General features: G+C 32.1%; 1 protein-coding gene across 7 annotated transcripts in view; it reads left to right on the top strand.

Moving 5' to 3' along the window:
• The window catches only part of Mtmr2 (myotubularin related protein 2), a 77,658-nt gene that overhangs the window by 46,498 nt on the left and 18,318 nt on the right, over window positions 1-12,842 (top strand). For all 7 annotated transcript variants that reach the window (XM_027951393.3, XM_071616637.1, XM_071616638.1 and 4 more), the window contains 7 exons: window positions 2,403-2,478; window positions 5,775-5,869; window positions 6,360-6,470; window positions 8,302-8,403; window positions 9,458-9,541; window positions 11,185-11,334; window positions 12,064-12,252. In XM_027951393.3, the coding sequence (XP_027807194.1) occupies window positions 2,403-2,478; window positions 5,775-5,869; window positions 6,360-6,470; window positions 8,302-8,403; window positions 9,458-9,541; window positions 11,185-11,334; window positions 12,064-12,252 (807 nt within the window). The remainder of the gene's footprint in view (window positions 1-2,402; window positions 2,479-5,774; window positions 5,870-6,359; window positions 6,471-8,301; window positions 8,404-9,457; window positions 9,542-11,184; window positions 11,335-12,063; window positions 12,253-12,842) is intronic.

Here is a 12,842-nt window from a genome sequence, read left to right as displayed (position 1 = left end):
AGAAATTTTTGGCAGATTTTGATAATTGGTCTGAATTATTATTATTTGACAACACTAAGTACATTTTATGTGCTAACACTGATATAAATTTTTAAAATGTATTAACTCATTTAGTTTTTATGACAACCCTATTGTAAAGTACTATAATTACCATTTAATAGACATAGAGAAGTTGCAAACTTTACCTAAGAGGACCTAGCTTAGTATGTGACCCAGTGAGGATGTGAACCCAGGAAGTTTGTGGTTTTTTTTACATATTGCAAGTTTTTATTATTATTATTTTTTTAATGATTATTACAGGTTGGCCTGCCTTCCCTCCTTCTTTCTTTCCCTTCTTTTATAACTATATGAAAGACTATGTCAAGGACTGATAACTAGATAGCATTTTATAAAGGTTACCTTTAAAGATGATCTTTCTTGAGTTTTAGAATATGACATATAAAATATTTATATGTACATTGTATTCTGGTTCTTACATTTTGCATTAAAATGATAAGAAAATTGTTGAAGTTTTGAAAGAATGAATTTGAATTATGAGTTTGCTGAAGACATGTGAATTTGTTCTTGTAATACTTAGCTATTGGCATTGCATTATTATTGTGAACGTTGGATTATGACAGTAATGTCTCAACACATTTATCTAATTCTCCCTAAGCACCTGTCATAAACTAAGGAATGACTTGATCATCAAGAAGAATTAGATTCATTACATTTGTTCTGCCCAATAAAGGGGCTACTATACCTGTAGCTACCTTGTGCCTGAAATGTGGCTGGTCTGGATTGAGATGTGCCATAAGTATAGAATATACCCTGGATATATTAGTATGATAAAAAAGGAAAAGAAAGTAAAATGTCTCATTAATACTTTAAATATATCTTTTACATGTTGAAATGACAATACTTTGGAAATATTGGATTAAAGAATGTATATTCAATTTTTCTCATTTTTATTTTTGTAATGTAGCTACTAGATAATTAAAATTTATATATGTGCCTCGTGTTGTATTTCTGTTGAGTAATCAAAGGTGTCTAGGACGAGTTAGCTCTTCTCTAGGAGTCTGATAGGGAAGAAAACCAACAGGCATTTAGAATGGTATGGGAAGTGAGATAGGAGCTCAGGCATAGGAAATATCTGAACCAGTTTTGATGGTCTTCAAAAGGTGACCTAGGGGCTGGGGTTGTGGCTCAGAGGCAGAGCGCGCACCTACAATGCATGAGGCACCGGGTTCAATCCTCAGCACCACATAAAAATAAAGATATTGTGTCCACCTGTAACTAAAAAATAAATATTAAAGAAAGGTGACCTATAATGCAATGGTAATTTTTTTCTTTTTAGTTTTGAGGTGTTTAATTAAATTTTTTAGATGGAAGGAAATAAATGACAAAAGCTAAGCATTTTTTTTCAAAAAAATTTTTGTTAATTTTTTTTTCCCTCATGGTATTGGTTCTCTGTGTAATGAAATAAATCAAGGCTGAAGAAGGATGTCTGGATTTAGTCCCAGAGGCCACCATTCTTTGTCTTCTCCCTGCTGCTTTGTGCAGGCAAATGGATGGTAGTGCCATTTGCTAGTTGGGACACAGATCAGTTTTAGGTCTATTAAGTTCATATTTTCTGTAGTACACCCAGATGGAGGTTAATGTTAGGTGGTTGAATGTGTGGAACCAGAGCCTAAAAAATGTCTGGGTTGGCAATATAGATGTAGGTAAACGTAAGTAAGTCATGGTAGGTATGAATCAGTAAGGGTTGAGTAACATGAATAATGAGTCTAGGGTAAACACATGAGAAACAGGCAAGGTGAGGAAAAGGAGCATAAAAGACACTGACAAAGAATGCCCAGAGAGGGAGGAGTTTAGCCAAGGTAGCTTTCAAGAAGCAGTAAGTACAGACAAATGTGTGCTTCTTTTTCTTTTTTCTTTTTAAATTATACTTTCATTTTAAGATAAAACAGATTAACATGCAGTAGTAATAAACTACATATTCAGTATATCCTTTACCCAGTTAGTTCTCCTGATGATAATATTTTGTAAAACAATAATCTAGGATTAGTACAACCAAGATATGTGTATAGAGATGGTCAAGTTCTGAACAATTTGATCACCACAGGGATTGCCCCTGATGTTATATTATAGCCATACTCACTTCTCTCTTGGTCTCCTTTTTTGTCCTTAACCCCTGGCAGCAGCTTGTGTGTGTGTGTGTGTGTGTGTGTGTGTATACAAATATAACTTCACATGTTGTACAGGCCACACTGTAATTTTTGTAATTTGATTTAAAGTAGTAATTGTGATATGATGTTATAAATTTAAGAAAAGCATACTCACTTGAAACTTGAATGAAAAGTTAGCCTTTGAATTTAAAAAAAAGTGTTTCTTTTCTTGTTCCTCTCTCCCCTGACATCCAGGTCCTGAGGGAATCTAACAAATTAGCAGAAATGGAAGAACCACCCTTGCTTCCAGGAGAAAATATTAAAGATATGGGTCTGTAATGGTATTTTTTGTTTTATTTCCTCCTCCTTTCTGACTGCAGATTATTCAGTTCTCTTGGCACACAGAGAATAAACTGGTAACACTTATTCCCTGCAGCCTTCAAACCTCTAGTTTGTGCTGCAAGCCTCTGCTTGCACCTGGTGATAGTGTTCATGTTTGGGCTACTGGAAAATAGGAAAAGTGAATTTTACCCAATTTCATCTCTGGTTTGTTTTATTTTTATTTTTTTTTAATGTAGGTGGATTTATTTTTAATTGTTGTTGAATTTCATGAAGGAAAATTTTATTTTTTTGAATTACTACATTAACATGGGATTGTATATGAAAACATTGAATTGTCACTCAAGACACATTCTCTCATGCTTGCCTCCTTTATGTTTTTTTTTCTTTTCTTCTCTGAATAAAGTCAAGTCAATTTTTGGATGAAAATACTTACCTCTATTGCAAAATAAGGTATTTGTAGAAAGATGCCTTTCTCTGTTCAGCTGGAAACTCAAAATGATCATCTAAACTGTATTTTTATCCCCATGCTCTAGCTTTATTTTTGATAATTTACACAATACTTATAGATTTTTGAGAAAGAACATGTTTATTTATTTACAGATCAAAATACTTTTTTTAGCTAAAGAAGATCAAAGTAGATATCATTTTCATTTTATTATCAATAATATTTAAAAAAAAAAGGATTTAATGAATGCTACATTTGCCCTGGCTAGGTGTCATTTTCTTGTGTACAGATAAGCCAATGGAAAAAACTACTACCCTCTAAATGGATGGTCATTAACTGCTAAATTTAGGTTTTTAGCCTTAGCAGGGTTTTTGTCTCTTGTTGCTCTTAACACAATTGAATAACCTTCCCCTGTCTTTTTTTTTCTTCTTATCATTGTGTGTGCACTAAGCTCTCAATCTGTGAAATAATTTACTGAGCTATCATCATTGAATGTTATGACAATAGTCATTGTCTGCTTGCATTCTCATTTAGTCATTCTCAGAGTTAATAGTCTTAAGATATTAATCCTATTTGTTAGATGAGGTACACAAAACATAGGGGGATTACCTCAATAATAAAGTGATATCTAGCACTGTTGACAGTTTCTTTTTTCCTATTCTGAGCCTCATGTCTATGCTACTTCCACTGAAATATCTGAACTTAACAAAAGACTTTCAAGTTACCATTCAAGTCTCTTTCATTGGTTTTTCTTCTTTAATATCAATACTAAGACTAGACCTTGACCCATTTTCCTTTTCCCATTTATATACTATTTCAGTTGATCATATCCAAATTAATGATCTCTCATATATTGGTTGATGACTATTAGATCTGTATTTCTGTCTGAGCCTCTGTCCTAATGCATGCCTAGTAGAAATATAAGTACAAACCCTTGTATTTGTATAGTACTTTGAATAATTTTAGAGTAAAGAGGAAGGAGTCCATTATACATCTAACAAATAGGATTAATATCTTAAGACTATTAACTCTGAGAATGACTAAATGAGAATGCAAGCAGACAATAACTATTATCATAACATTCAATGATGATAGCTCAGAAATTATTCCACAGATTGAGAGCTTAGTATACACACAATGCTGAAAAGTAAAAAAAAAAAAAAAAAAAGACTGGGGAGGTTATTCAATTGTATTAAGAGCAAGAAGAGCATTATACATGGACTTCTTCCTCTTTACTCTAAAATTATTCAAAGTACTATACAAATACAAGGGTGAACATATTTTATATACAGAGTTATGAAAACTTGTGCTGTAAATAGGCAATAATGAGTATAATACATTCCACTATTGTCATGTATGTAAAAAATAAATGAATAAATAAATAAATAAAAGAGGAAGGAGTCCAAAAGGGACACATCTTGTGGTGGGTTATAGGATAAAAAGAATAATTTTACTTGTGCAAGTTAGAAAACTAGTTCTTAAAGGAATCCAGAAAATATTTAGGTTTTCCTCTAAATGAAACATGCTTTGGAAATAGTGGTTAAAAATGTATCTCATACTTGAGCCTTCCTTAGAGAATCATTTTAAGGTTAGAAATGATTGTTGAAAAATCAGCCCCATTTCAAATTCCATACGAAATCCTTCAAAGTGATGAATAAGAAGAAAAGGCAGGAAGTTGCATTATCCTATTAAACATATTTCATTGACCCCAAGCTTTCCCAGAAGAAGCCTCTTGAAAGGTTCTTGAAAAGTTGTGGCTCCACAAAATTGTATCTTCTTTAATTGGAATTATAGATTCCTTTATAATGGTGTCGCATGTACTTATATTTAAAGACTTAAAAGAACCCTCATATTGGTCATTATGACCTCTGCCATTTTTTAATTTTTTAAAATTCTTTAAAAAAAATGTTCTGAGTAGTTATTTATGACAGTAGAATACCTTTTGACACATTGTACACAGGTCATTGTACAATTTCTCATTCCTCTGGCTGTACATGGTGCAGAGTCACTCTGGTCATGTACTCATACATGTATATAGGGTAATAATATCCATCATGTAATTATACATGTATATAGGGTAATAATATCCATCTCATTCCACCATACTTCCCCCCTCTTTTCTCCTCCTATCCCCTCTCCCCCCCTCTTATGGATCAGTATCTGGAGAATATTATACTAAGCAAAATAAGCCCAAACCCCAAAAAACAAAGGCCGAATGTTTTCTTCTCTGCCATTTTAAATAATATTTTCAGCTAGTGGTTTCTGAATTATCCTGCTTTATCAATTAATGCATGCTTTAAAAAATAAAAATGTCATATAGATTCATTGTTTATTTCTTAATAAAACATTGCTTGTGATCATTTCTCTACTAAGTTGGACATCAGTTGATTGGTCAGGAATAAACTATCCCCTTATAATTGTTTTGTGTACATTTCTTTTCACCTACCATATTTCCCCCAGGAATATAATCAGATCAGAAATTTCTGATATTATATATTTGGGGTTTTATATTTTTAGAGATACATTGACAAACTGAACTGGGCAAGAAGACCAGGAGATCAGCAAAGTGGTCTAGGACCTGAAATGATAAATGCTTACTGTGTCTCGATACATTTTCCATCATTGCCATCATTACCAGTGCTCCTCTGCCCTGCTACTCCAGCCATAGCACTTGTTTTATCCAACATGGATAGCAGGCATCTCTGTTTTCTTCTGTTGTCTCAGTGGAAGACATATACTTCTACCTCTTCAGTTTTTAGGCATAAATCAGAATAATTTTACAAGATGAGAAAGCTGTTTTTAATAAGTATAGAATGTAAATTGAATGTTTTGCTTTTCAGCCAAAGATGTAACTTACATCTGTCCATTTACTGGTGCTGTAAGAGGAACTCTGACTGTCACGAATTACAGGTTATATTTCAAAAGCATGGAACGGGTAAGACTTGTTGGATTTGATTTTTGTATGTATGTATGTGTGTGTGTTGTTTGCAGCCAGGTTTGTTTATTTGTGATCATTTTTAATTAAAGAATTTCTGGCTGGGTGCAGCGGCATGCCTGTAATCCCAGCGGCTTAGAAGGCTAAGACAGTAGGATCACAAGTTCAAAGCTAGCTTCAGCAAAAAGCAAGGAGCCAACCAACTCAGTGAGACACTGTCTCTAAACAGAAAAATACAAAATAGGGCTGGGATATGGCTTAGTGGTTGAGTGCTCCTGAGTTTAATTCCCAGTACAAAAAAAAAAAAAAAAATCTGAAAGAAATTTTATTCTTTCTTTTTTTTGGTACTTGGGATAGAGAACCCCAGTGCTTTGTACATGCTAGGCAAGTCCTCTACCACTGAGAAAGGTATACTTCCTATCCTCTGATTAAGATTTCTATCTTTAATTATAATTGTGCTTAGTCTTTTTTTTTTTTTTTTTCCTTTTAGGACCCCCCATTTGTTTTAGATGCTTCTCTTGGTGTTATAAGTAGAGTAGAAAAAATTGGTGGTGCTTCTAGTCGAGGTGAAAATTCTTATGGACTGGAAACTGTGTGCAAGGTAAATTTCATAATGTGTGTAACTTTATTTGGATTAAAACATTGTCTACTAAATAGAACCTATAATTGGAAACTGGTTTTAAAAATGTTAAATGGAAATACTAGAAATATCTTTCTAGTAAAAGAAAACATTGACATTTACCACTGTGTATAGATATTTAATACCATTAACTGCTTCCCAGGTGGCTATTGTACTTATTATGGCCCAGTTAGCACCTTAGCACATTTCAATTTCAGATCACTTTGTTCCTTTAGTTTTTATTATTATTGTTGTTATTTTTTGCTGTTCTGTCTGTGCTCAAAGTAAAAGAAACAACATATGTATAAATCAAAATACTTTCTTGTGATAATTGTCAAAGTTTTGTGAATCTGTTATTACATTATTTAGTAATTATTTTCATTGTAGTCAGAAGGGCTCTGTGAGTGTGGTAGCTGTCAGCCATGTCTCAAGCATATTGTTTCTTGATCACTTTTCTGCAGTCTAATAGTAACGAGAACATAAAATATAAGAGGATATAAAACGAACTGACTTTAAAATCTTGGTTATTTTAAATGTTTTTTTCCTATAGAATTAAGACCATTATCCATAAACAAACATTTGTAGGGCTCCTGCTGTGATAGTTTCAGAGAACTCCTATGGTTAACAGAGTGATTCTGAGTAATTTGAATAGTTTTAAAGATATTTACTGGGGGGAAACCAAGACTCCTCAAGATCTCAGCTTCAGTTTCCACATATGGATATTTTGAAATATAGTAAATTTAGCATTCTGGTTTTGGGCAAAATTTGTAATATACATTGTTTTTTAAAAAAATATCTTTTTAGTTGTAGATGGACTCAACAACTATTTAACTTATTTATTGTGTTTGTGTGTGTGTGTGTTTAAATGTGTGCTAAGGATGGAACCCAGTGCCTCACATGTGCGGGCAAATGCTTTACCACTGAGCCACAATGATACCCTGGTTTGTGGGTGGAATATTATTTAGTGTCTCCATGTTTGGTATTATATTATGAGATATAATACAGATATTTTGAATTCTTCCTAGGTTATAGCATTTAAATCAAATGGATAGTCTTGAAGATATTCTTAATCTCTATTTTTTTCTAAGTGCTCTTGAGAATCAATAAACCAGAACATGAATATCTGAATTCAGCCTAAGCATAGAAAATTGGAGTACAAATAATGGAAAACAGTCCTGGTCTTTAGATCTGATTATAGAGCCTGGATGGTAGCAACCTAACTATTCAGAATTTTCCTGCCAGTAGGTGAAACTTGACTTACCACTGGACAGAAGATCTTTGGCAAAGTTTGGTTCTCTTAGTTTAACAGGGGACTTATCAAGAGAAGTTCAAATGATGAAAGTGAGTCCTGGGAAGAGGTAGTAAAGTAGGAAAATGATTTCCAGATATCATGGAAAGTAACAACCATTAATTAGGATCTTAATGGAAGTTCATGACAGAAAGTAGGCATTCACAGGGAAGGACATATGTTGCTAATGTGCCCTACTCATGATATTAAGCTTCAGATACATTATGTGTAATCTCCAGTCCATATGTGGATTGCTGCCTCTAACTGACCTGTGTTGAGTTCACAAGTCCATATGCATAGGGGAATTTTCTGCCCTCTGAATTCTGCCTTTTTTAGAATGTCTTGTGTTTCTCATTTCTCCTGGTGAACCATTCTAATCTGCCTCCTTCCAGACATTACTATATATATTTGTATTTCAAATTTATAGATTTTAACATTTTACAAGATAATTCCACATAAACTTATTTATTCATTAAGTAAAAAGTGATCAAACAGTGATTAATTTGTATCTAAAATATTTTCTAGGATATTAGGAATTTACGATTTGCTCATAAACCTGAGGGGCGAACAAGAAGATCCATATTTGAGAATCTAATGAAATATGCATTTCCTGTCTCTAATAACCTGGTAAAATGTTTCTTATCTTTAGAAAATAATATTATAATTACTGATATAAATAAACTTGATTAGGCTATCTAGAATTTCTACATTTTTGTCCCTGCTTTGACATTTAACCAGATATATAGTTAAAGTTAATCTAATCTCTTGGGCCAGTTTCTTTAGATATGAAATGAGGAAGATGTACTAGTTCATTTCCAAGGTCCATTCCAGCATGAACATTCTATAATTATATGATCTTTCTATACAGAATATTTCCATGATGAAATGCTATAATTGAACTTCATTAGGATTTGAAATTTCAAATTTATAGGATTTGAAATATTTTCAGTTGAGAGCTACAGTTAAGATTAGCAATTTGGGAGGGAAGTGGGGATGAATAGTAAGTTTCTACTATGTGCTATTAGGAAGTTTTGTGACAGTGTTAGGCTCCCTCATTTATGTAATATTATTTCACTTTCATACTAGCCCTATTTATCCCTATTTTAGAGGTGAACCAGGATCAAGTATGCATTTAATTCAAGGGCATAGCTAGTAGAGAATAGACTTGGGAATCAACACTGATTCTCTGACTACATTTTTAATTTTTTTTTTTAACATTATAGTTGTTTCTATTATTATGTCTATAAAATGATAAATTGAAAGCCAAAAAATAAAAAGTTTATTCTGTGTAGTTTAGAAAATATAGCATAAATTTAACAGCTGTTTACTGTTATATGTTACTGTCCAACTAATTCTATCAAAAGATGTGTTTTTGGAAAATGTAATATTTCAATTATTTAGACGTAAACCTGCAAAGCTACTATATATATATCTAAAGGAGATGTGATGATAAGATAGTATTTGATAAATTTTGTCAGGTGGTTCTGTGTGCTTTGTATACTTTAAAAAATATGTAAAAACCAATACTTTTAAAAATATAGAATAAAAACTAAAAGGACAATATAAAAAGGTGCCAATACACAATATTCTTGCAGATAAGTAATGAAAATTTTGAGTGTAAAGATATATTCTGATTCATTACCTTCTTAAATATCTTTTAACTCTGCTTATTATTTTGTAGCCTCTTTTTGCTTTTGAATACAAAGAAGTATTCCCAGAAAATGGGTGGAAGCTATATGATTCTCTTTTAGAGTATAGAAGGCAGGTATGTACTTCTTGTTTTAGGTTTAGTATTTTATATTTTTTTTCATTGTAAAGAAGATTTCATGGGTAGAAGTAAACAACTTTTTAGGATTTTGTTATTAAATGAAAGTTAATACTGATTGTTTGACTTCCTTTTATTTTCTTTGAATTGCTTTCCAGGATATGCCAGTGATCTTTTATTTATCTTATCTCAGGCTTATAAGTACTAGTTTATTTAAAAATATTTAATAGATATAAAGATAAAAATAAATACAGGCAAATTTTAATTATATATCATCTAGTATTATTCTCTCAGATTTTTCTTTTTGGATATCCTATAATTTAATTCTGAAAACATTTCTTAATAATTTTAGGGAGCAGTTCTTATAATTTACCTCCATATACAGTTTTGAAAATTTTATACATTTTCACAGAAGTCACGGTATACTTCCTATTTTCATGTGCTAAAAGCCACCATTGATTTACTTTGGTCAGTAACCATAATAAGATTAACCCCTCCACATTTTGACATTAATTTATCGTATTTTATATTATTTTATATGCAGATCAAAATTTAACTGCTGTTTGGTAGCCTTCTCATATACTTATTGTCCTACTTTGATTCAGTTTGATAATATTTACTAATGCCTGCTTGCCCCTTTTTATTCTATCTACCATTTCTATGCTAAAACCACCTTCTAATTCTTCACCAATACTAGCAGCTTTTGAAGGAATAATCTCTCTTATTTCCTTGAGGGAAGACACTGCATTTGTTTTCTCATGGTGTATCCTTAGGATGTAGCAGTGCTTGGCATGTAGTAGACAATATCTCTTGAATGAATAAATGTATGAATGAAGCATAAGAGAGTATTCTGCTTATAGTTTGTGCTCTGTAAATATTTGTTAAGTAAAAAATACTTTTATTTACCACAACATGTGTGCTGTGAGTGTACACATACACAAATATATATACATATATATATGCTAGGCTTTTCTTAGGTACTTTGTATATATTAATTAATTTCATCTTCATAATTAGGTAGTTACTAATATTATCTGCATAGCATATGAGTGAACTGAGGCACAGATCATTGAGTAATTTGCCCAAAGAAACACAACTACTATGTATGGAAACCAGGATTTGAATTCAGGAAGTCTAGCTCCAGAACCATGTTCCTCACCATTATCTTTTTTTTCAATATCAAAATAACTTTTTTAAAAATTGGGTTTCTGCTGCTAAGAGACTATTACTTCTTGAAGAGAAAATTGTCCAGAGTAGTTATAATAAAGATTTCACTTCTTACAGAGAAATGTGTTTGTAGTTATCAGATAATTGGAAGAATATAATTTAAAAATTAACTCTAATTGTAACTGAGGAGGATGTTTTCATTTAGGTATGACTCAAGGAACATTTGTAGTTTATTTCCTTTATTGATACAGACACACATTATACTATATTTAATGACTTAATTAACATTAACATTTTGCTACAAAAAACACAGATCCCTACATTAGAATGTCTCATCCTAAAAGCATGGTCACCATAGGCACATTGCTCTTCTAGTAGTTTCAGAGATGGATAGTGGAAGTATGAGAGTTTGAAAATGATGGCTACTTCTGGGTTTTTCAATTAATAATTCGTGTTATATTTTATTTCATGTGTAGGGAATTCCAAATGAAAGCTGGAGAATAACTAAGATAAATGAACGATATGAACTTTGTGATACATACCCTGCCTTGTTGGTTGTACCATCAAATATTCCTGATGAAGAATTAAAGAGAGTGGCATCCTTTAGGTCAAGGGGCCGCATCCCAGTAAGTATGATGCTTTGATGACACTGCAAAAGTTTTAATATTCTACCTCATGCTGAGATTGATGAATTGGGGAATTGGGTGCAGAATAAAAATAGCTAATGGCTAAAAGTACTTAATAGGGATACTGGAGATGGAGTTATTTAATAAAATGAAATCTGTTAATTTAAATTTTAAATAATAAAACTGCAAAATGAAAACAGAATTTCGTGGTTCTTAACTTGAAAATGTTTGCTCTGGTATCACTCACTGTTTCTTTGTTATATATTCTTTAGTCACAATGATAAATGTTCTTTTCCATTAATACCAAGAAAGAAAACTTTACAAGTTTACAATGAATAACTGGGTCTAGAAAGATCATCTCAAATTATTTTAGGTTCAGAATTTTCATAGATTCTGAAGACTTCAGAGTTGGGCAGATTTACTGATTAAAAAAAAACAAAACTTTAAAAGCAGGCTTTACTTAGTCCTGTTTTAATGTATTTTCTTATAAAACTGCACTTCCCAATAAACCGTGACTTACATAAATCAGTATGTGATTAAGAATTAGACCAACTTTTGCACATGCCAGAGTTGGCTTGAAAGATAATAATTTTTCTGGATACTGTGAGCTGTCCTTTTATGGCGAGGCTTTGGATTCAGTTGGAAAGCAGAGCTTCAGAGAGGACTGTTTTTAAAGAAACATTAAAAACAGAAGCATATAAAGGGTGTGTTCCCATTTTCACCTTTAAGGTTTTATCTTGGATTCATCCTGAAAGTCAAGCCACAATCACTCGATGTAGCCAGCCCATGGTAGGAGTGAGTGGGAAGCGAAACAAAGATGATGAAAAATACCTTCAAGCCATCATGGATTCCAATGCCCAGTCTCACAAAATCTTTATATTTGATGCCCGACCAAGTGTTAATGCTGTTGCCAATAAGGTGAGATTGTCTTTCAGTAATTAAGAATGTAATTGTGCGTTTCTTAAATCAGATGAATTTGACAGGAGCCCATGTAGTAAAAAGTAAAAAAACCTCCAGGCTTTTCAGTGGTAAATAGGGAGTTTCTAATTTTGGCTCTTCTATTTGATGATGTGATTTTTAGTCGTTATTTAATCTTTTTAAGATTGCAGTTTATATGCATTATAGAAGAATTGGTTAATACAGATAAGCAAAAAGAAGAAAATAGTTTTGAACACCGCCAATTCTGTAACTGAGAAACACCACTAAACTTTGCTTATACTTTCAGACCAGTGTGTATACATATGCATGTATATTTGAAACAAATTGGAATTTTAGTTCCTTTTCTTAAAAATTAACACAGTATATTTCTAGGTAGTAGAAATTAATCTATAATATCATTTTAAGCCACAATAACCAATTATACCAAACCATTGTTGGCTATTTAAGCTTTTTGCTTGCTTTTTTGCTATTAGGAACAGTGATTGGACAATCAACCCTTTAATTAAATTGTGAAAGATGTTCTTATTTCCATTCTGTTTTGCTTTTTGAGAGCATTGTGAGATCTAGCT

Source organism: Marmota flaviventris, chromosome 9, assembly GCF_047511675.1.
Source record: "Marmota flaviventris isolate mMarFla1 chromosome 9, mMarFla1.hap1, whole genome shotgun sequence".
NCBI classification, from domain to species: Eukaryota; Metazoa; Chordata; class Mammalia; order Rodentia; family Sciuridae; genus Marmota; species Marmota flaviventris.
Note: the sequence above shows the minus strand (reverse complement) of the source record. Positions and strands in the feature narration are given on the sequence as shown.